Below are 22,148 nucleotides of genomic sequence, written 5' to 3'. Positions count from 1 at the left end.
GTTTTAAAGGCCCCACAGGTATAGTGTGTGACCACCTGCAACATACCTAATAATGTGATGTCCCAATACGGGATATGGTCCCATACAGTACCTGGGCCCTGTCAGGTTGAGTCCCTCTGTGTCCTAGGGGCTCTCCTGCAGCGTCTCCCCCATATTGTTATATGTACAGTGACCCCCCCGACCTACGATGGCCCCGACATATGATGAAATCGACATACGATGGCCTCTCAGAGGCCATCGCATGTCGATGTCAGCATCGACATACAATGCTTTTTTATGTCGGGGCCATCGCATTAAGTGCTATCCAGCAGCGCCAAATGCTTAAGCTGCTGCCGGATAGCAGCTTAATGTTCCCCGTGTGGTGCGGTAAGTATTACTTACCCCTCCACGATGCTCCGGGGTGCCCTTCGGGTCCAGCGCTGGTCTTCCGGTGTCTTCTCGGCCCTCTCCGATGACGTCAATACGCTGCTGCGCACGTCATCCAATAGGAATGGCGTACGCAGCGGCGTAATGACGTCGCTACGCAGGCCCAGTAAGGCCTTGCGGAAGACAGAAGAGGACCGGAGATGACAGAAGAGGACCGGAGAAGACAGAAGAGGACCGGAGAAGACAGAAGAGGACCGGAGAAGACCAGGAGAGCCCAGCGGAGGCCCGGGATCACCATCAGGAGCGGCGGGGACACAATCTCGAGCGGCGGGGACAGGTGAGTACAGCTTCCTATACTTTACATTGCACGAATCCCTCAACATACGATGGATTCGACAAACGATGGCTCGTTTGGAACGAATTACCATGGTATGTTGAGGGACCACTGTTTTATATATACAGGACCTTTTTAGGACCTTTGATTTAGTCACATGATAATGTGGTCACATGTTCAATTCACATGTTTGTTACCCAGAGAGCACCAGCTAACCAGGTGACCTGCCGCTTGACCTATGGGCTCCTTGCTCAGCCCTCCTTTATAAGAGGGGGAGGTACTACAATCACTTTCTTGTGATTCATTCTCTGAGGTCAAGTTCAGTCCAGACGTCTCCGAGCCAGTGTCCAGCACATCTGAAGGCCTCAAGCCTAACCTGCAGCCACATGTCAGTAAATCAAGTCATCTCTTTCTGCTGTCACCATCTTCAGTCAAGTCAAGTCTATTATAGTCAGTGTGGCTTTCCTAAAGTCTGTCAAAGTCCCTGCAAGTCCCAGCAAGCTGCGTGGTCCTTCTGTGTTACTGGCTACCTCTCTGGGATCATGGCCAAGCTGTAAAGACTGTACCATCTGTCTACGTCAGTAAAGCTACCATTAACCCTGACCTGGCCTTGGACATTTATTTGCCCTGCCTAACCTAGGACTAGCGGTGCTACCGTTTGGGTGGTTATCGGGAAAGCCATGCCCTGGCGTCACGAACATTTGGGGGTTAATACCATCTACATCTGCCCCATTCACCTCACCTTCACACCCCGTGGCTCACCACAATAATGCCGCAGGACACCATGCCCCCCCCCCCCCCCTAGCAATGCTGTAATGTCTATGTCTCTTTGCAATAGATGTCTGGGATTGTATATAGGTGTGATGTCCCAGTACGGGATATGTTCCTACAGTCCTGTCAGGGTGAGTCCCTGTATGTCCTCAGGGCTCATCTGCAGTGTTCCCCCATAATGTATATTAAGTGCAAAGGACTTTTGAAGTGGGTCACTTGATTGTTAGTCACATGATAATGTTTGTCACATGTTTAAGTCATATGTTTGTTACCCAGAGAGCACCAGGTGACCAGCAGTTGGCCTATGGGTTCCTTGCTCAGCCCCCCTTTATAAGAGGGGGAGGTACTACAAATGCTCTCTTGTGTTTCACTTTCTGCTGAGGTCAAGTCCAGTCAAGACGTCTAAGGGTCAGTGTCCAGCACATCTGGAGGCCTCAAGCCTAAATGGCAGCCACAAGTCAGTAAGTCAAGTCATCTTTATCTGCTGTCATCAGATTCAGTCAAGTCAATTCAATTGTAGTCAGTGTGGCCTGCACCTATAGTCTCTCAAGTCACTGCAAGTCCCAGTAAGCCTGCGAGGTCTCTCTGTGTCACTCACCACCTCTCTGGGAAACTGGCCGAACTGTATGGACTGTACCACCGGTCTAACCTAAGTAAAAGCTACCGTTATCCTTAACCTGGCCTTGGACTCTTTATTGCCCCTGCCTGACCAGGACTAGCGGTACTACCTTCGGGTGGTTACATAGGCAAACCACGCCCTGGCATCACGAACACGAAGGGGTTAATACCATCTACCCCTGGGCAACACCATGTTCCCCTTACATCTCACATCACACCCCATGGCTCACCACATAGGATTGTAACATATTAGAGAAAAGCCAATCCTGACATTCTCCCTAGAGATAAGCTGCCACCAGGGGTGTCTGGCAGCGGCTTTTTCTAATTTCTTTATTAAAAACACGTGCACTTTCAGGAGTGCAAGACAGCCGCCTTATGGGTAGACACATGGAAACAATCGCTCCCTGCCCATACCGAGCCATTGCAAAGCCCAGAATCACTCACAGGGACCCAATATTTGTTCTTCCCTCCACAGAAATGTATGGCAATTGAAAGCAATGTTCATCCTGAGCCTCCTGTTTCATGAATAGAATACCAGAGCAATACCAGATAGGGTGAAAATGCATAATACCATAGACACTTAACTATGTAATAAAAAATGAAAAAATTAAAGGGGTACTCCCGTGGAAAACTTTTTTTTTTTTTAATGAACTGGTGCCAGAAAGTTAAACAGATTTGTAAATGACTTCTATTAAAAAATGTTAATCTTTCCAGTACTTTTTAGGGTCTGTACACTACAGAGGAAATGGTTTTCTTTTTGGAACACAGAGCTCTCTGCTGACATCACGAGCACAGTGCTCTCTGCGTTCCAAAAAGAAAACCATTTCCTCTGTAGTATTCAGCAGCTAATAAGTACTGGAAGGATTAAGATTTTTTTAAATAGAAGTAATTTACAAATCTGTTTAACTTTCTGGCACCAGTTGATTTAAAGGGGTATTCCAGGAAAAAAAAACTTTTTTTCTTATATCAACTGGCTCCAGAAAGTTAAACGGATTTGTAAATTACTTCTATTAAAAAATCTTAATCCTTTCAATAATTATCAGCTGCTGAAGTTGAGTTGTTCTTTTCTGTCTGGCAACAATGCTCTCTGCTGACATCTCTGCTTGTCTCGGGAACTGCACAGAGTAGAAGATGTTTGCTATGGGGATTTGCTTCTGAACTGGGCGGTTCCCGAGACAGGTGTCATCAGAGAGCACTTAGACAGAAAAGAACAACTCAACTTCAGCACCTCATAAGTACTGAAAGGATTTTTAAAAATTAATAGAAGTACTTTACAAATCTGTTTAACTTTCTGGAGCCAGTTGATATATAAAAAAAAAAAGTTTTTTTTCTGGATAACCCCTTTAAAAAAAAAAAAAAATATTCCACGGGAGTACCCCTTTAAGTAATTTTTGGATTTTGGGCATTTCATGCCTACATCTACTCCCCGGTGGTTGAAAAATAATAAAATTTGATAATTGGGGCCCAGATGCCATGTCTCTATAGCAATGTTTCCAAACCAGTGTGCCCCCTGCTGTTGCAAAACTACAACTCCCAGCATGCCCGGACAGCCGTTGGCTGTCCGGGCATGCTGGAAGTTGTAGTTTTGCAACAGCTGGAGGCACACCAGTTAGTAAACACTGGTCTGTCAGGTAGGGGGAAGCGTAACGTAGTAATTGTTTGGCTAGTAGGATCGTATTTTTGTCTCGCTTTCACAATATTTTGTGAGTCAAAATTTGCTTTGGGCTGACGTAGGGGGCTGCACGGTTGTCAGGGAAACTATAATTATTTGTTCTATTGTATTATATCCCATGCTCTTTTTTTTCTTTTTTTCTGCTCAGTTTGATGTGATGGCGCAGCGTTCACATTACTGGGTGAAGTGAGCCATCTGTTGATCTGGATTTTTGATTCCTTTCTCATCCGTCTTTCCGCAGTTACATATTCATTTCTGCTTGTCTGGATCTGACAGGCGACATGTTTGCCGCCCGGCTGAACTCCCACCGGCTCCTGTACTACGATGGAAGAGTCCAGCACCTGTAAGAGGGTGCCCTGTGGCAGCGTACTTAACCACGTGTCCATGTGTACCCCTAATTTATCTCCCGATATGTTATGTTGAGAGTTTGTCTTCTATGTTTTGCTTCCTGAATCTGTCTTTGCTAGAGTTTGGCCCCTCGGGGGCGGTGCTAATGTCTCTATGTAAAGTAATGGTGGAGAGAGTAGAGTCATTTTTACTCTAATTTTGTCCTGGATTACATCCTTGTGGCTGCTACCAGGAAGATCTATTTGGTCACTGTCAGATTCTCTTTTCAGATTTTATACATCTTTGCAAAACATTACATTTCTAATATACTTCATCTAAAAAAAAAAAAAAAGTACTCCTTTTTATAGAAATCATAAAAGGCTTCCAGAGCATAGACTGGGACAAAGCCCAGGAGGTGAAGGCGGGGCTAACACTCCTCTGTGCTCACTCCAGTCCTGTCCTATCAGACTGCAGCATGAAAACAGAGTGGAGGGGGCTATAAAGCAGCCTGCAGTGATTGGATGAAGAGAGCGAGCACAGCACAGCAGACTCAGGGAGGAAGTGAATGCATGGTGAGTGAGGGCATCGGTGCTTGCCTCGGACACACCCCTTCATGAGCAGTGGATGTCAGAATGAGTGAGCAGCAGAACAGAGGGATTTGTGAGCCAAATACAGAAGCTAGACTCCTTAAAAAAACATGTAAAGCATCTGCATGACTTAGTGAGCAATATATAGAAGCAGTATTTTATTCTGTGATCTGACAGGTACGCTATAAGGATGTGAGTAAGCAGTCCATTTGGACTGATGGATAAGCATGGTCCTGTGATTTTTTTCCCCTGAAGAAACCCAGTATTGATGTTTTTAGGGAGAAACTTATCTGGATGTTTTGAAGTTGTACTGGCTTCTGCATGTTTTTGCTTGAAATACTTCTGACAGAAAGTAATGTAGTCCTTTCATTGTCAGTGTTGTCTCAGCAGCTCACTTGTTCCTCCCTCTCTCCTGAGACAATGCATCATCCTCTACTGTCTCAGGAGGCTTTTCTGGATCTTGAGTGATGTCACCATCTCTGACCATCCTCTCACCATTTCCTTCTCATATATAATCTTTATTAGGACATTAAGAGAGTAATGATTTATACAATATGCTGCCTTGTGTTGAGCGCATTGCGTGGGTGCACAGGCAGAGAAGCATACAGGGAATGAATGCAGCATGTGCTGCAAATTTACTCACTGCAGTGTACTGAAATATTCTGCAGCAACTCTGGGCAGGAAACTGTCAGGGGTACTGTGGGAGGGGAATGATAAAGAATTGAAGAAGTAAAGTAATGCTTTCTGGGAATTGTAGTACTGAGCAATTGCTCAACCAGGAAGTAGTGAGAGCACATGGTAGCGGAGAGGATTACATACCCACAAAACAAATACATTTTTAGATTTCAGAAACGGAGAAGACAGGAAAGCAATGCTATATGCTTATTCAGCAGTTTTTTATTTTACCTGTCGGAGTGCCCATCTAATGTGACAGCAGCACCATCAAGTTGTATCGGAAACAACCGTGTAAGCATTGCCCACATCTGTTTGCTATATATGCTGTTTGTCCTTGCAGTTGGTGTTACTACCGGGTCTAATCTTCTGTCCCATAAAAAGACACATGTACCCCCCTTATTTTTCCATTTTCTGCTTTACGTACACCCTTAGCCCATTATCTGCCCATGCACACAGATCTGAATGTGTGAAACTACATTCAAGTATTAAACATGGACGTCAACAGGCCTTCTCCACAGAGGTAACAGTATGGATGAGACTTCATTAGGACCCTGAGTGCCCATATGGGCCTAGACCTTAGATTTTGACTCAGAAACTGGGAATAAATAACCCAAAATGCACAAACAATTGCCATTTAATGTTCAATAGAATAGTAAAAGCTAAAACTCCCCCAGGGCCCCTTTAATTAGAAAATATAACGAGGGCCCAGGTGGGAGTCAGCATGTTATTTACCTTACTATCTGGCAATGTATATTATAAAATCCGAGCGATGTACAGAATTTCTTCCCCCGGGCTCTGTTTACTTCCGATAAAGCTTTAATCTACAGTTTTTTTTCCTGGCAGGGTCCGCCGTGCCATACGTGCGCATGCAATTACGGCGAGTTTATGTGGGCATCTGCTGGCATCCAGCATACCGGGGATTCATATTAAATATTATTACTGTGGTGAAGCTTTTAAGCCTCGTAAATGGAGAATTGTCGAGCTGTAACAAAGGCGGCAAAACGTCCATTTGTTACTTCTCGTCCATTTACCGCTTTTTACCCATTCGATAGTCAAGGAAAGAACAAACAGTTCTACCTCCGTAATAACATATTAGAGACATTCTTCCGCTCCGCTCCTAAGACATTTTGCATAAAAAGGAAGCACTTTTGCTAAGAGGCGTCGCGCACGACTACTCTGCTCACAAAAGCCACACATTTTGCAGATTTATTAGGGTTAAGATAGATGACAATGACCGTCCTAAGAGCAGGGCCAGATAAACAATACACACCAAACACTATACATATAAATACACCAATCTATGTGAACCCGAGTGTAAATAATGTGAATTAGTATGTTAATATAGGACAGTATTAGAGTGATAACAAGGGAACATCCAGTAAGGAACAAGGAGAAGGCTGCAGGGGGCACTAGATGCTGTGTGAAGGGCACCGCTTCTGCTTAAAAGGGTTATTTAGGATTAGAAAAACTGTGGATTTCTTCCAGTGCCACTCTTGTCCTCAGGTTGTGTGAGGTATTGCAGCTCAGTTCCATTGAAGTGAAAAGAGTCAAGTTGTAATACCACACACAACCTGAGGACAGGTGTGGGGCTGTTTTTAGAAGAAATTAGTTCTGTTTTTCTAGTCTGGATTCTGGATAATAACTAACTTTTCCTCCTATAGAAGTAAGGGAGAAAGTCGCTACGTTCTCCTTTTGCAGAAGTAAGGGAAGTAGTAGCTAACTTCTCCTCGTATCAAAGAAAGGGAAAAAGTAGTTCACTTCTTCTCATATCGAAGTATGGGAGGAAGTAGCTAACTTCTCCTCCTTTATAGGTAAGGGAGGAAGGAGCTAAATTCTCCTACAGAGGTAATAGCTAACTTTCCCATAGAGATAAGGAAATCAGTAGCTAAGCTCTTCTCCTATAAAGGTAAAACAGGACATAGCTAACTTCCTCTCCTATAGAGGGAAGGAAGTAGCTAACTTCTCCGATTGACCCAAGGAAGTAAGAAGCTAACTTCTCCTCTTTTGGAGATAAGGAATGAAGTAGCTAGCCTCTTCTCCAATAGACATAAGGGAGGAATTAGCTAACTACTCCGTCTATAGAAGTAAGGGAAGAATTAGCTAACTTCCTCTCTTATAGAAGTAAGGAAGGAAGTAGCTAACTTCTCCTCATATAATGGTAAGGAAGGAAGTAGCAACTTCTCCTCATATAGAGGTAAGGAAGGAATTAGCTTACTTCTCCTCCAATAGACCCAAGTGAGGAAGAAGCTAACTTCTTCTCCTACAGAGGTAAGGGAGGAAGTAGCTAACTTTGCCTCCTAAAGTGGTAAGGAAGTAGCTAACTTTTCCTCCAATAGAAGGGAAGAAGTAGATAATTTCTCATCCTATAGAAGTAAGGAAGGAAGCAGCTAACTTCTCCAATAGAAGGGAAGAAGTAGCTAAATTCTCATCCTATAGAAGTAAGGAAGGAAGTAGCTAACTTCTCCACCTATAGTGGCAATGAAAGAAGTAGTTAAATTATTTTACTATAGAGGTTAGAGGATGTAGCTAACTTCTCCTATAGAAGTAAGGGACAAAGTGGCTGGGGACTACCTGGGACATAATTGCATGAGAAGAAAGGTAAGTGGTGAGTTTTTAAAGAACAGATGTAGCATTTTTAATGTACCCTTTGGGACAAAGACCCTGTTTACTATGAAGACAACTGGTACCTACAGTGCACATCCCACATCAGCTGGCTTTCCTCCAGTTGCAGATGTGTTTTCACGGCTTCCAGTATCACTCCCAGCTTCCTTTTCTGGTTGATAGCGGATAAGGATATTTCTTCCACTTCTATTTGGGTGTTGGCAATTTTCTCTATGAAGAAGTAGGACGTATAGATTGTCAGATTAATTTTAAAAGGGGTACTCCGCTGCTCAGCGTTTGGAACAAACTGTTCCGAACGCTGGAGCAGGCACCGGGAGCTTGTGATGTCATAGCCCTGCCCCCTTATTACATCATGCCCCGCCCCCTCAATGCAAGTCTATGGGAGGGGGCGTGATGGCTGCCACGCCCCCTCCCATAGACTTGCATTGAGGGGGCAGGGTGTGACATCATGAGGGGCAGGGCTATGACGTCATGAGCTCCTGGCGCCGGCTTCAGCATTTGGAACAGTTTGTTCCCAACGCTGAGCAGCGGAGTACCCCTTTAACTCTACGAGACAAATACCTTCATAATGTTTGTATGTTCCTCTGAATGGGGGACACAAGTTTTCCTCCCAAACTCCAAAAACATCCTGAAGGGTTAAATGCTTCCTATAAAAGTGACCCCCAATGAGATTATGCAATGAGATTGTAAGCCCCAATAGGGACAAGGACCATGTGTGTGGTGTTAAAAAATAAGGTCAATGAGTGTTATATAGAAGTGGTGGATGAAATCTCAAAAATGTCAAGAAGCCAAAAAGAAAGTAATGAAATGTGAAGGTATAGCGCGCGCGCTTAGGATTCTACATGGTAAACAACCTGGAGACGGCAATACGTGCCAAGTCCTCCATGTAATCTGTATCAACAGCTTGAGTACTTGATTGCTGGCAGACAATAATACGGTGTAAAAATAGCTTACGCAAAAGGTGATGAAGAATTAAACCGTCAAAGACGTCCTCTTCCAGGCTCTTCACCACGATATGTTCTTCCTTTAACTCATTGTTGATCCAGTCAATAAGGAACTGAAGAGTAGAAGATGGCAGATAGTCAGTACAAGTCAATGAGCGGTGTGAGTTGTAGACTGTCACAAGTTTAGAAGCGGGCTGCAATTCCCTCATAAAGATGGATATCTATATAATAGTTATCTACTTTTCTGGATTACTTCAGAGCGTCACTTGTTCTGGTGGAGCATGAACGTCTACAGCCAAGTCTGATGCTGGATATGTATTTTTATTGCTTCCAATATCTTCTCACAAACACCCCTATAATCCCGCCATTCTTCTTATGTTACAGACACATGAGTTGCATCAAAGGCAACTATCGAGCCACCCAGCCCCCTACCCCGTACAAATAAGGGGCAAGAACCCCAAAACAGTTATCTACAGGTTGATGTCTCTTCCTTTTGGAGGAGACTTTGGTGTGGTTAGAATCTTAGCCCCTTCATTCACAGCACTCTGTGTCTTATAATTGATACCTGCTGTAGAGGTCGGAATCTGAGAACTTTATTCCTGGACATTTCATTTCTCCCTGTAGATGCCATGGTCATTAGTGACCACAGCATCCAGATGGCTAGACTGAGAGCCGTCTCCGACTCCCTTTGCTCAACACAATTACGGAGGGCCATCGAGTTATCATGTCAACCACAGGCTTAATAAAAGGCCTCCAGGTCTGTCATGATTGTACTCTCATCACACCCTTGATTGATAACTTGATAGTATACTGCAAAATGTTAGTATTGCATTGTACTGTAACAGCAACCAAGCGACTATAATTGTAAAAAAAATATATAAAACTTAAATCGCCCATTTTTTTCAAAATTTTTAACTACAAAAAAAAAATAAAAACATGTGAGAATGTCCAGACCATTAACATATACAGTTATGTGGCAAACTTAAAAAAAATAAATAAAAAATGATTACAAATCTCTACATTTTATCCATAAAAATGGCAGATCACCATGTAAAAATAAGCCCTTATGCAGCATTCACTGTAGACGGAAACATAAAAAGGTTATGCATTCTTAAAGGGGTACTCCTCCCCTAGACATCTTATCCCCTATCCAAAGGATAGGGGATAAGATGTCTGATCGCGGGGGTCCCGTCGCTGGGGACCCACACGATCTCTGCTGCGGCACCCCAGACATTCAGTGCATTGAGTGAACTTCGCTCTGTGCCGGATGACTGGCGATGCGGGGCGGAGGCTCATGATGTCATGGTCACGCCCCCCGCTCATGCCATCATGGCCCGCTCGTGCTGTCACGGCCACACTGTAGTCACGCCCCCTCCCATAGACTTGCATTGAGGGGGCGTGGCCGTGGCGTCACGAGCGGGGCGTGACCGTGACATCACGAGCCTCAGGTGCTGCATCCGACACTCTAAACGAACGCCGGGTGTAGCAGGGAGATCGTGGTGTCCACAGCGGCGTGACCCCCTCGATCAGACTTCTTATCCCAGGTCCTTTGGATAGGGGATAAGATGTTTAGTGGCGGAGTACCCCTATGACAAAGCAAAACTTTTTTTGTTGTTTTTTTTTTGTTTAAATGTATTTTATTTATTTTTACGTTTGGTATTGCTGTAATCATACTTAATTAAGGCTATGTTCACACCACCATTGTAGCGTACAACAGAAACCATGAAAATGGGGGCCAGACCCATTGAACTGCACACAACAGCCTTGCCCAATGGACTTCCCTTACATATAATATTGGGCTCTTTTAGATTCTGTCTTGGAGGCTCTGAACTGGTCATTTGGCCCACACCGTTCCCATATCCTAGTAATATGCTGCCAGTTATTATTTGTATGCATAATGCAGCCCCTTAAACTAAATGATTATATTCAAGCCAATTGTCATACAAAGCCTTCATAAGGGAACATCTTAATCGAACAGATCACAAAGCCCAGAAAAGCAACATAACCGAGCAGAATGTGTCCGTGTCTACGACAGAAGGTCACATTGGAGATATTGCATTTCCATTCTTGCCATTGTGAGAACATGAACAGTCGATCATTTTATTAATGATATTCCGAATACATTTGCATCTTAATCCTTGAAATTTCCATTGTTCCCATTCTACATAATGATTAATCCGCAGAACAGACGTCTGGATAATGAATCGGAGATTAGTACACGGCTCCTAATGCCTCTGTCTCATCTTGGTAAGCAAAGATATCGGATTGGGAGAACGATAGGACAAAAGTTGTAGTCCAAAGGCATCAAAACTTTTTCATTGATGCTGAATGGACATGTGTAGTCCTAGTGACTCCATATTATGGACCTGTAGACCAGTGGTTCTCAACCTTTTTTTCCTGAGTTCCCCTTGACAGCCCATTCCCAAAAATGTTACCTCCATATTAGAGACATTTTGTAATGATTATAGTATAATTCATATTACTTTCCTCTATAACAGGCCCCCTGTTCCTCTCCCTATCTCCCCAGTCCCCTCGATTTACAGGTGAGGTCTTTTCTTTTCTTCACTATCTGGCCTAGACCGCCACTAAGATTTCTCCCATACAAGACTTTTCCAAAGAACCAGCCAAACATTTTAGGCTCCTTTCTGCAGTACAATACCCACCTATTTACAAACTTCCCATGTTTATTGTCGCACACAGTAATAGTACCAGCTTTGCATCCCCATAAAGTTGTTAGGCCCCCTCTGTGCCCCAAATATAGCTGTAGGCCCACAAACTGCCCCCATATATAGTTGTAGGCCACCATACTGTCCCAATTTGTTGCTCCACTGCTCCTCTGGTCTGGGGACCTATTGTTATGGGTCATAGTGGTACATGCCCGGTCGGCAGGAGCAGTGGAACAACAAAGCTGATGGAAGTTACTGCCCGCAGCAGCCCAGTGCCTGCGCTTCCCCTTTTCTGTCCTCCAGCTCCGCTCCTCGGTGCAGTGACGTCAGCCGACCATTTCTTTCAAAGTGGTCCAGACCAGTAACCAATGGCTGTGGCTGCCATTACTGATTTTGGATTTACTCGTTGCTGTCCTGGATTTTGCATACATATGTCCTGTCCCAGTCAGCTATCTGCTCTGCATGTTTATGTTGAGAACTATCATGGGGACCCCAACATGAATGTTTGACTAGTATAGTCCACAATTTCTTAAGGGGTTACAGGGGAACTCTGGGAGAAACAAAAAAATATTTCAAATCAACTGGTGCCAGAAAGTTATACAGATTTGTAAATTACTTCTATTTAAAAATATTAATCCTTCCAGTACTTATCAGTTCTGTATGCTACAGATGAAGTAGTGTAGCTCTTTCCAGTCTGACCACAGTGCTCTCTGCTGACACCTCTGTCCATGTCAGGAACTGTCTGAAGCACGAGAGGTTTGCTATGGGGATTTGCTCCTTCTGTGGACAGTTCCTGACTTAGACAGGTGTCAGAAGAGAGCACAGTGGTCAGACTGGAAAGAGCTACATAACTGCTGATAAGTATTGGAACTAGTATTTTTAAATAGAAGTAATATTCAAATCTGTATAACTTTCTGCCACCTGTTGATTTGAACACATTTTTTTTCTACCGGAGTAACCCTTTAAGGGTAAGGAATGGAACATACATCTACAACTCATTTTCTCCAACAACCTCAAGTCCGACCTAGTTTTTACCTCTGCTACTCTGCACCATTGTCTGGACAATCTGCAGTCTACATACCTTCTAAATGGACTAGAACCCATAGGGAATGTAAGTATTGAAAGGAACATGTCATCACTTTCAAGCTGTCTGGACCAGAAGTCGTTGGGTTGGTCCTCGGGGGCTTCATCACAACCCCCCCCCCCCCCCTCACCTGGCCTTGATTGACCGAGCACTCGTGCCAAGAAAGAACTAAACGTATTGTATCATAATCATTGCATACATAAAATACACAACATACCGTCTTTAGTTCCTTAAGCTTTGGATCGTTCTCCGAGCTGGTCTGTAAAATCTTTTGCACTTCCCCTGCATGCAGGAAGAATATTAATGACATTTATATTCATATATATATATATATATATATATATATATATATATATATATATATATATATTATTATTTTTTTTTTTTTTTTCCCTAGAAGAGATGCATTAAAAATGTGCATTTGGGCATCTTACACTCTTCAGAGTCGGACTAACCATCCAATGTTTACAAGCTCCGCCCCATAGACTTGGTGGCAAATGGACACACCCCTTAGTCCTTTTGCAATAAATTTAGTAAAAACTGAGCAAACCGAGACCCTTCAAAACTATGAATAGCTGATGAATTCAATATTAAGGCGATATAAATAATAGGGATGTTTCAATAACATTTTTAAGAGTGAGTACGAGTACCGATACTTTTTTTTTAAATACTCAGCGATACCAATCACTTTTTATTATGCCATGTGACAGCAGAGGTGTCTCTAAACTTTGAGAAGCCTTAGGCAAACATGAGGCCCTCAATGACACTCATAATTAAGATATGCCCCCAGTAGTGAGGCAGGGAATCCCTTATACAGTATTAGGTAGAGACCCCCAGTAGTTAGGCAGGGAATACCCGCTATTAGGTAGAGACCCCCAGTAGTTAGGCAGGGAATACCTGCTATTAGGTAGAGACCTCCAGTAGTTAGGCAGGGAATACCCGTTATTAGGTAGAGACCCCCAGTAGCTAGACAGGGAATACCCACTATTAGGTAGAGACCCCCAGTAGTTAGGCAGGGAATACCCGCTATTAGGTAGTGACCCCCCAGTAGTTAGGCAGGGAATATCTGCTATTAGGTAGAGACCCCCAGTAGTTCGGCAGGGAGTACCCGCTACTAGGTAGAGACCCCCAGTAGGGAGGCAGGGAATACCCGCTATTAGGTAGAGATCCCCAGTAGTGAGGCAGGGACTACCCGCTATTAGGTAGAGACCCCCAGTAGTTAGGCAGGGAATACCCGCTATTAGGTAGAGACCCCCAGTAGTTAGGCAGGGAATACCTGCTATTAGGTAGAGACCTCCAGTAGTTAGGCAGGGAATACCCATTATTAGGTAGAGACCCCCAGTAGCTAGGCAGGGAATACCCACTATTAGGTAGAGACCCCCAGTAGTTAGGCAGGGAATACCCGCTATTAGGTAGAGACCCCCAGTAGTTAGGCAGGGAATATCTGCTATTAGGTAGAGACCCCCAGTAGTTCGGCAGGGAGTACCCGCTATTAGGTAGAGACCCCCAGTAGGGAGGCAGGGAATACCCGCTATTAGGTAGAGATCCCCAGTAGTGAGGCAGGGACTACCCGCTATTAGGTAGAGACCCCCAGTAGTTAGGCAGGGAATACCCGCTGTTAGGTAGACGTGGTGGCCCGGTACAGGAGTTGCACCCCTGTACCATAGCTGCCCTGTCAGGCAGCCTCCCTGCAGTGTCCCCTGGGCCCTCTGCACCTGTTCCCCTTGTAAAGTTATCTTTATGCTGTGTATTGTTTATAAAAGTTTTGTGTCTTTAAGAACCGTTGACATGTGATTAACCAGTGTCATGTGATTGTAACCCAGTAAGGTATCAGTGACCATGTGACCTTAGGGTGACCTATGGGACCCCTCCTAGTCTCCCCCATATGAACCCGGGGAGGAGCTAGCTCGCTCTCTTGATTTCCAGTTAAGTCTTTGCTGGGGTCCAGTGCAGTCAAGTCCTAAGAGTGTGTCTGGAGTCCAGAGGAGGCCTTAAGTCAACCACGCAGCCACAAGTCTACTAGTCCACAACCCCCAGGTCCTAGTCAGAGCCTTGTAAGCAACAAATGGGGTATAGTCAGTGTCAGTCAAGTCAGTCAAAGTCAACCTGTCTTCAGTCAGCGTGGCCTGCATCAAAATTGTCCCAGTCCACTTCAAGTCCCAGCAAGCCCTAGGGTCTCTGAAGTCACTGGTCACCTCAGTGGGCCTGGCCAAGCTGTATAGACTATTCCACCTGTCTAATTCAGTAAAGCTACCGTTGTTCTGTAACTTGGCGTCTGAGTCATTATTGCCCCCGTGTCTAGCCCAGGATCCAGCGGTATACCTTCGGGTGGTGTAGAGGATAAACCACGCCCTGGCATCACGAACACAAGGGGTTAATGCCATCTGCCCCTAGGGCAATTCCATCTTCCCTCATCACACCCTCTACCACATAGAGACCCCCAGTAGTTAGGTAGAAGCCCCCAGAAGATTGATACATAGGGAATCGTCCCTTTTAGGTAGAAGCACCCAGTAGGTAAGCAGTTAGGTACATAGGGAACCTCCTATTAGGTAGATGCCCCTATTAAGTAGTTTCCCCCGATAAGCCACCTACAAAAGAAAATAAAAATCCCACTCACCTTCCCTCCTCTCCCATACTGAGTCCTCTGCATCCTCTGCTCTGTTAGTGGTACAGGACCTTGTCTTTCCCTCCATTATCTAGAGTGGTGCAGGACCTGCCACCCGATGAAATTACATCACCGTGCCCGGCAGGCCCTGCACCACTCCGGATAACACAGCGAAGTAGAAGGCTAAAGAGGCGTCAGTAAGGGAGCGTGATGCGTTTCGGCCCGTAAGGCCTTAGTCATACACCATGTATGACTAAGGCCTTACGGGCCGAAATGCGTCACGCTGCATGAATCTTTGTTGTATCCCATGGCAACCATGACTTTTAATCAATAAAGTTCTTTTGTTCAAGAGTCAGCGCTGTACATCCTCTCTTTTGTTTGCTATTTATGTGGATTTGTCCAAATCCAGTCCGGGCGCATCCAGGAGTGAGCTGGTATTCGTGCTCTCTGGATAATAAAGTGATTGTAATTTACAGAACGGTGACAGCTGTCCTTTTAATATTACCTGTGGTTTCTACATCAAATAATGTTTGGGATTCTCCCGGCTGAGTTACTGGATCCATTTGGTCTGTTGGGAAATAAAGTCCAATCGGTTAGAATCATTCCTAATACGATCTGAAGTTGCATTCATAAGAGTTGCATTGATTTAAAATGTTCTGTATGCATCCAAAAAGAAAAATACACGGGGATAATACATGTGCACTTTATCCCTATAACAATTGGACGGCACTTCTCCTTTATAAACAACAATTTTAGTTAGAAGAGCTCTACAGAGAAAAGCGGATCACAGGAGGTCTTGCTGCTGGGGCCTTCACTGATCAGCGGTCCCGATGCCCGTGTTCAGCTACCATGCATATGAAGTTGTTTCAGCACACACTGCATATACACTGCACATAAAAATAAAGGGAACACTAAGATTACACGTCCTAGATCTGAATGAATGAACTAATCGTATGAAATACTTTCGTCTTTACATAGTTGAATGCGCTGACAACAAAATGACAAAAATTATCAATGGAAATCAAATTTATCAACCCATGGAGGTCTGGATATGGAGTCACACTCAAAATCACAGTGGAAAACCCCACTACAGACTGATCCAACTTTATGTAATGTCCTTAAAACAAGTCACAATGAGGCTCAGTAGTGTGTGTGGCCTCCACGTGTCCGTATGACCTCCCTACAATGCCTGGGCATGATCCTGATGAGGCGGAGGATGGTCTCCTGAGGGATGTCCTCCCAGACCTGGACTAAAGCATCCGCCAACTCCTGGACAGTCTTTGGTGGATGGAGCGAGACATGATGTCCCAGATGAGCTCAATTGGATTCAGGTCTGGGGAACGGGCGGCCAGTCCATAGCATCAATGCCTTCCTCTTGCAGGAACTGCTGACACACTCCAGCCACATGAGGTCTAGCATTGTCTTGTATTAGGAGGAACCCAGGGCCAACCGCACCAGCATATGGTCTCACAAGGGGTCTGAGGATCTCATCTCGGTACCTAATGGCAGTCAGGCTACCTCCGGCAAGCACATGGAGGGCTGTGCGGCCCCCAAAGAAATGCCCCCCCCCCCCCACCATTACTGACCCACAGCCAAACTGGTCATGCTGGAGGATGTTGCAGGCAGCAGAACATTCTCCACGGCGTCTCCAGACTCTCTCACATCTGTCACATGGGCTCAGTGTGAACCTGCTTTCATCTGTGAAGAGCACACGACGCCAGTGGCGAATTTGCCAATCTTGGTGTTCTCTGGCAAATGCCAAACGCCCAGCACGGTGTTGGGCTGTAAGCACAACCCCCACCTGTGGATGTCGGACCCTCATACCACCCTCATGGAGTCTATTTCTGACCGTATGAGTGGACACATGCACATTTGTGGCCTGCTGGAGGTCATTTTGTAGGGCTCTGGCAGTGCCCCTCCTTGCATGACCATGCCCCCTGATCGTGATATCACGGCTACAGCCCCTCATGACGTCACGCCATTCCCCCTCCATTTATGTCTATGGGAGGGAGCGTATTGGCTGACACGACCCCTCCCATAGCCATGAATGGAGGGGGCATGGCGTGACGTCATGAGGGGGTGTAGCCGTGATATCACGATCACTGCCTCTGGCTCCGAGTGTTTTGAATAAAATGTTCAGAAAGCTGGAGCACTGGAGTACCCCTTTAAATTTCCAGTTCCAAGAAAGTTCATCTTAGCCAGAAGAGAATAACACTGAACAAGGGTCCCTCTGCATACACTAATCTCTCCAGTGACCTACGGTCGAAGTTAGTGCAATGTAACTCAACACTTCACAGAAGTTTCTTGCGTACTTCCTACAAACCGGGTTTTGTGCCCCCATAAAATCAGTGAGTAAAAAGTCTTTACACCACAGTAGGATAACCTGTATAGGTGTTCCACAGTAGAGTACAAGCTTAATGCACTGTATTCTGTCTATAGATTCATCTATAATGGTATCTTCACTTATGTTTGAAAAGCATACTAGAGGCTTTCCACACAGTATATCTGCTGAAAAGAGCAACTCTTAAAGGGACAGTGACCAAATATTAATTTACCTCCACTAAAGACTGTAATGTTTTACTTTGTTGCAAACAGACTGTATTGGATTTAGATTTGCACATAAGATTCAGTAAAGTGTTCAAGTAGCTTTCCTGTAATCCTAGTGTTCAGAGGTCATATTCCTGCAGTTTGCACTACGGGGACAACTTATTTGTCAAAAACATTATTTGGCTCACAGAGACCATCAGGTAATCTATCTTATTAGAATTTTTATTTTGTATTTTTTTTTATTTTTTATAAATGTTTTATGGGATTCTCCATGTGGTTTTGTGTGCACTGCAGACAGATGTTACATTAAATGGGCACTCTCATTAAAAAAAAATTTTGATATTGCACGCTTTATGGTAAATAAAATTCTTTTTAATGTACTTTGTTTAAAAAAAAATAAAAATGAAGCTTTCTATGTTTTGCTTGTGTTTAAAAAAAAAAAAAAAAAAGGCTGCCACTAGGTGTCACCCTACTTGTCCTACTTCCCCCCCATCTCTTGCACAGACTTTGGACTCCAAAGGAAATGCAGTCTGGAGTACTGAGTGCTGAGGGAGGTGTGAGCAGCCTTAGCCAATAATGGCTCATCTCACACACTGAACTGCTCTGGGCTGTCTGTAGCAGAGTGAGGGAGGAAGTTCTCCCCTGTATGGCTTCAGATGATGTCACGCCTGCTGGGTAATGCCCCTTCTCAGTCTGTGTCTGAGCAGAAAGATAATAAAAATAAAGGCAGGGGGTGGTTTATCATGATGGGGGCAGTGAACTGGGAGGAATATAAAAAATTTAACAAGTTCATGAGAGGTACTATTTAAAGGGGTACTACCGTGGCAAACTTTTTTTTTTTTTTTTTTAAATCAACTGGTGCCAGAAAGTTAAACAGATTTGTAAATCACTTCTATAAAAAAATCTTAATCCTTCCAGTACTTTTTAGGGGCTGTATACTAAAGAGAAATCCAAAAAGAAATGCATTTCCTGTGATGTCCTGACCACAGTGCTCTCTGCTGACCTCTGCTGTCCATTTTAGGAACTGTTCAGAGAAGCATATGTTTGCTATGGGGATTGTCTCCAGTTCCTAAAATGGACAGCAGAGGTCAGCAGAGAGCACTGTGGTCAGGACATCACAGGAAATGCATTTCTTTTTTGGATTTCTCTTTAGTATACAGCCCCTAAAAGTACTGGCACAATTAAGATTTTTTAATAGAAGTGATTTACAAATCTGTTTAACTTTCTGGCACCAGTTGATATAAAAAAAAAAAAATAATAGGTTTTCCAGTGGAGTACCCCTTTAGGTATGTAGTGTAACATGTGAAAACTCAAAAAAAATAAATACGGTAAATAAAATTAAATTTAAAAAAAAAGGAGGAAACCCAAAATTGTCTACTCTTTGCAAACCCTTTTTGTTAGAAGGGTCGATCCACTCTAATATGCTAAGGAATCAGTTAGTAGGTGTTCAGTTTCCCTGCAGCACCCCCACAGGCCAAATGGAGCATTGCACATCACCCTCTGAAATCTATAGACAGTCCATGTAATTCACAGCAGAGGCAAATCCTCCAGAGTGAGGGACGCTCTTTGGAAGTGCTCCGATAGATTAGGCCCCGAATGGAAGGACCCCCTTGTCTATTATGTCCGAATTCCTAAAGAGAGCATTTAAAAATATATATATATTTTTTTACACCAAATACATTTAAATCTATTCCTGGATTAACAGACTTACCTCACTGGTCCAAAACCTCTGCATCAAAGGCCTTTAAGCAGCTGCTGTATCCACGCCAAGGGGCCAAATGATCAGCTTCGATATTTAGGAAATGAAAATGTGACCTGAAATTAGGCTTCGAGCCGTCACTTCCTCATCCTGTGATGCAAGTGACACAAACTGTGGTGGAGGCGAGATCAGACACTTCCCTCTGTAAATGAGAACTCCGCATCACAAATTCTGAACGTGACAAATATCACGAGCATAAGGGCAAAAAATACATAGAGTAAAATTAAATGAGGCATCATTGGGTCCTGATAGGCGTCAGACTATCAACAATTCTAGGGTAATGCATGGTCATAGGAAACCTATAGCCCAGTGGTCTTCAACCTGCGGACCTCCAGATGTTGCAAAACTACAACTCCCAGCATGCCCGCACAGCCAACGGTTGTCCGGGCATGCTGGGAGTTGTAGTTTTGCAACATCTGGAGGTCCATAGGTTGAAGATCACTGCTATAGCCCAAAAAAAAACAAAAGCCACAAATGCTGCTCAGCCTTTTCTTGTAACAAAGCGCTGTGGATAGAGGTTAGCGGAAAGTCAAAAGGGATTTATGAAAACGCCAAATTTCCTTTGACATTTTTTCACTCATCTTTGGCGTTTTTCTGCGGTTTTGCAATTTTTGGCTTTCCAAAATCGCAGCATGTTGAGACCATTTTTTTATTTATTTTTTTTATATTTTTTTTTTTAGGCAAAATCTTGTCATTTCTCTCTCTTAAAAGTTTATAGGAACAAAACAAAAAACTAAAATAATAATAATAACACACCATAAAAAACTACATGTGGGTTCAGCATTGAGTTTTTTCCCCCCAATTCTTCAATATAAAAATACTTGAGTCACATGATGAAAGAATCACATGACTTGTCAGAATAAAAATACAAGACTAAAACCCTCTATTTTTGAAAAAGGAAAAAAATTATTGATAGAATGGGGGAAGTAGGATATGGGAAGTGTAGCTGTGCGGTGACTAAAGGGTGCTTGGTAACCCTTGCTATTCGTGATGCCAGGGTGAGGGCTCCTCAGTAATGCTTGTTCTACTGCCGCCCTTCCCAAGAGCAATAGGGAGGTAGATAATAATGGAATGTCCACAACCGGAAAGTTTGCTGAAATAGTTTTAACTTTTACTGAAGATTTTATGAAAGCTTCATAACCGGAACAGTTGCTATACATGCAAGCTTTCTTTAGAGATTGACAAAGGTTGGGACTTTAGCAATTTAGAGTCTTTAGGATAATATGCGCTGTTCCACTGGATTTGGGGGATTTAGTTGCGGTCCAGTAGTCACGCTAGCTTTAGCGGGGAGTAGTTTAGAACGCATGGTTTAGTTCCGCTGAGGCCGGTAGGTTTTCGGGCCTAGCGTGTCTTTGCAAGTTGCGCAGATCCGTCCTGCTAGTCCGGCATCCACGAGAGCAGGAACCCAAGAGAGTGATAATTGGCTACAGCTCCCTTATATGGGCAGGAGCCGGACTAGAGCTAATTGGTCCAATACTTGTGTCAATCACCATTACAAAGGATTATGGGTAACATGTGACCCAAGGACCTCCAAAAGGTCCTCCAACATACCATAGAGGATATTAACATAGTCACATGACCGAAGGTTATGCAACGCTAAACAAGGTAAGTACTATACATTATATAAAATATACATTATTACTAAATATGTACATGTATCAACATTGTAGAATTAGAGTAGAGGAGAGGCGACTTGGGGCTGTCCCACCTGGGGGACCCTACCTGAGCGTAGTTTCTCTGACTTTGGGGACCACCATACAAGGTACGGTATGCAATACGGTATCGGGACACCACAAAAAAAAAAAAAAAAAAAAACACGCCACAAAAACTGCTTCTTGGAAGTGCAAAATGACAGGATAGTTTGTGTTTTTTTTTTTTTTTTTTCTGGTCAAAAAAAGAGGAAACAGCAATGGGGCTCGCAATGGAATTTCCAATCGAAATTTCTAAAGCATGCTTGAAAATGCCATAATTTGAACCCAGTCTCATAGATTAATACAATGTCAGCCACCACTTTGTTATTTGCCCAAAACAAATCTCGAAATTTTTAATTTGTCAAAATCCAAAACTTTGAGAAAATTCGGTACAAACTTGATTTGTTCCAAATAGATTCTCATTTCTTTTTTATTTTGTTACATAAGTTATTGGGATTTTTTTCCCCCTTTTTCCATTTTAGCACGAGGGAAAACAGGAAGTGCAGCCATATTTTTTAGATATATCCTTTTTCCAGGTTATGATAGGATTACGGGGATGATCTTCAAATGCTTGGGGGAGACTTATCAAAAACTGTGCTGCGGAAGAGTGGTGCAGTTGCCCATGGCAACCAGATTGCTTATTTCAATCAGAGACCTGTGAAAAATGAAAGCAGCAATCTGATTGGTTGCCATGGGCAACTGCACCACGCTTCCTCTGCAGTTTTTGATAAATCTCCCCCTTAGATACCAGAGCTGACATTTCTTATGGCATATTTACCATTTTTTTGTCATTTCTGCATGTATTAACATTTCATTCCCTTAGGGCCACTGTTTTCCATGTATTTTATGCAACTATGACTGGGCAGACATAGAAAATGCG

General features: G+C 43.8%; 1 protein-coding gene across 1 annotated transcript in view; it reads right to left on the bottom strand.

Moving 5' to 3' along the window:
• The window catches only part of PARVG (parvin gamma), a 46,302-nt gene extending 24,154 nt beyond the window's left edge, over window positions 1-22,148 (bottom strand). The window contains exons 1-6 of the mRNA XM_056517430.1: window positions 22,047-22,148; window positions 19,530-19,719; window positions 15,777-15,839; window positions 12,884-12,948; window positions 8,927-9,029; window positions 8,042-8,182 (exon numbers count right to left, since the gene is read on the bottom strand). Of these exons, the coding sequence (XP_056373405.1) occupies window positions 8,042-8,182; window positions 8,927-9,029; window positions 12,884-12,948; window positions 15,777-15,834 (367 nt within the window). The 5' untranslated portion in view covers window positions 15,835-15,839; window positions 19,530-19,719; window positions 22,047-22,148. The remainder of the gene's footprint in view (window positions 1-8,041; window positions 8,183-8,926; window positions 9,030-12,883; window positions 12,949-15,776; window positions 15,840-19,529; window positions 19,720-22,046) is intronic.

Source organism: Hyla sarda, chromosome 4 (assembly GCF_029499605.1).
Source record: "Hyla sarda isolate aHylSar1 chromosome 4, aHylSar1.hap1, whole genome shotgun sequence".
Classification (NCBI taxonomy): domain Eukaryota; kingdom Metazoa; phylum Chordata; class Amphibia; order Anura; family Hylidae; genus Hyla; species Hyla sarda.
The sequence above is the reverse complement of the archived record's forward strand: the minus strand, read 5'-3'. Positions and strand labels throughout refer to the sequence as shown.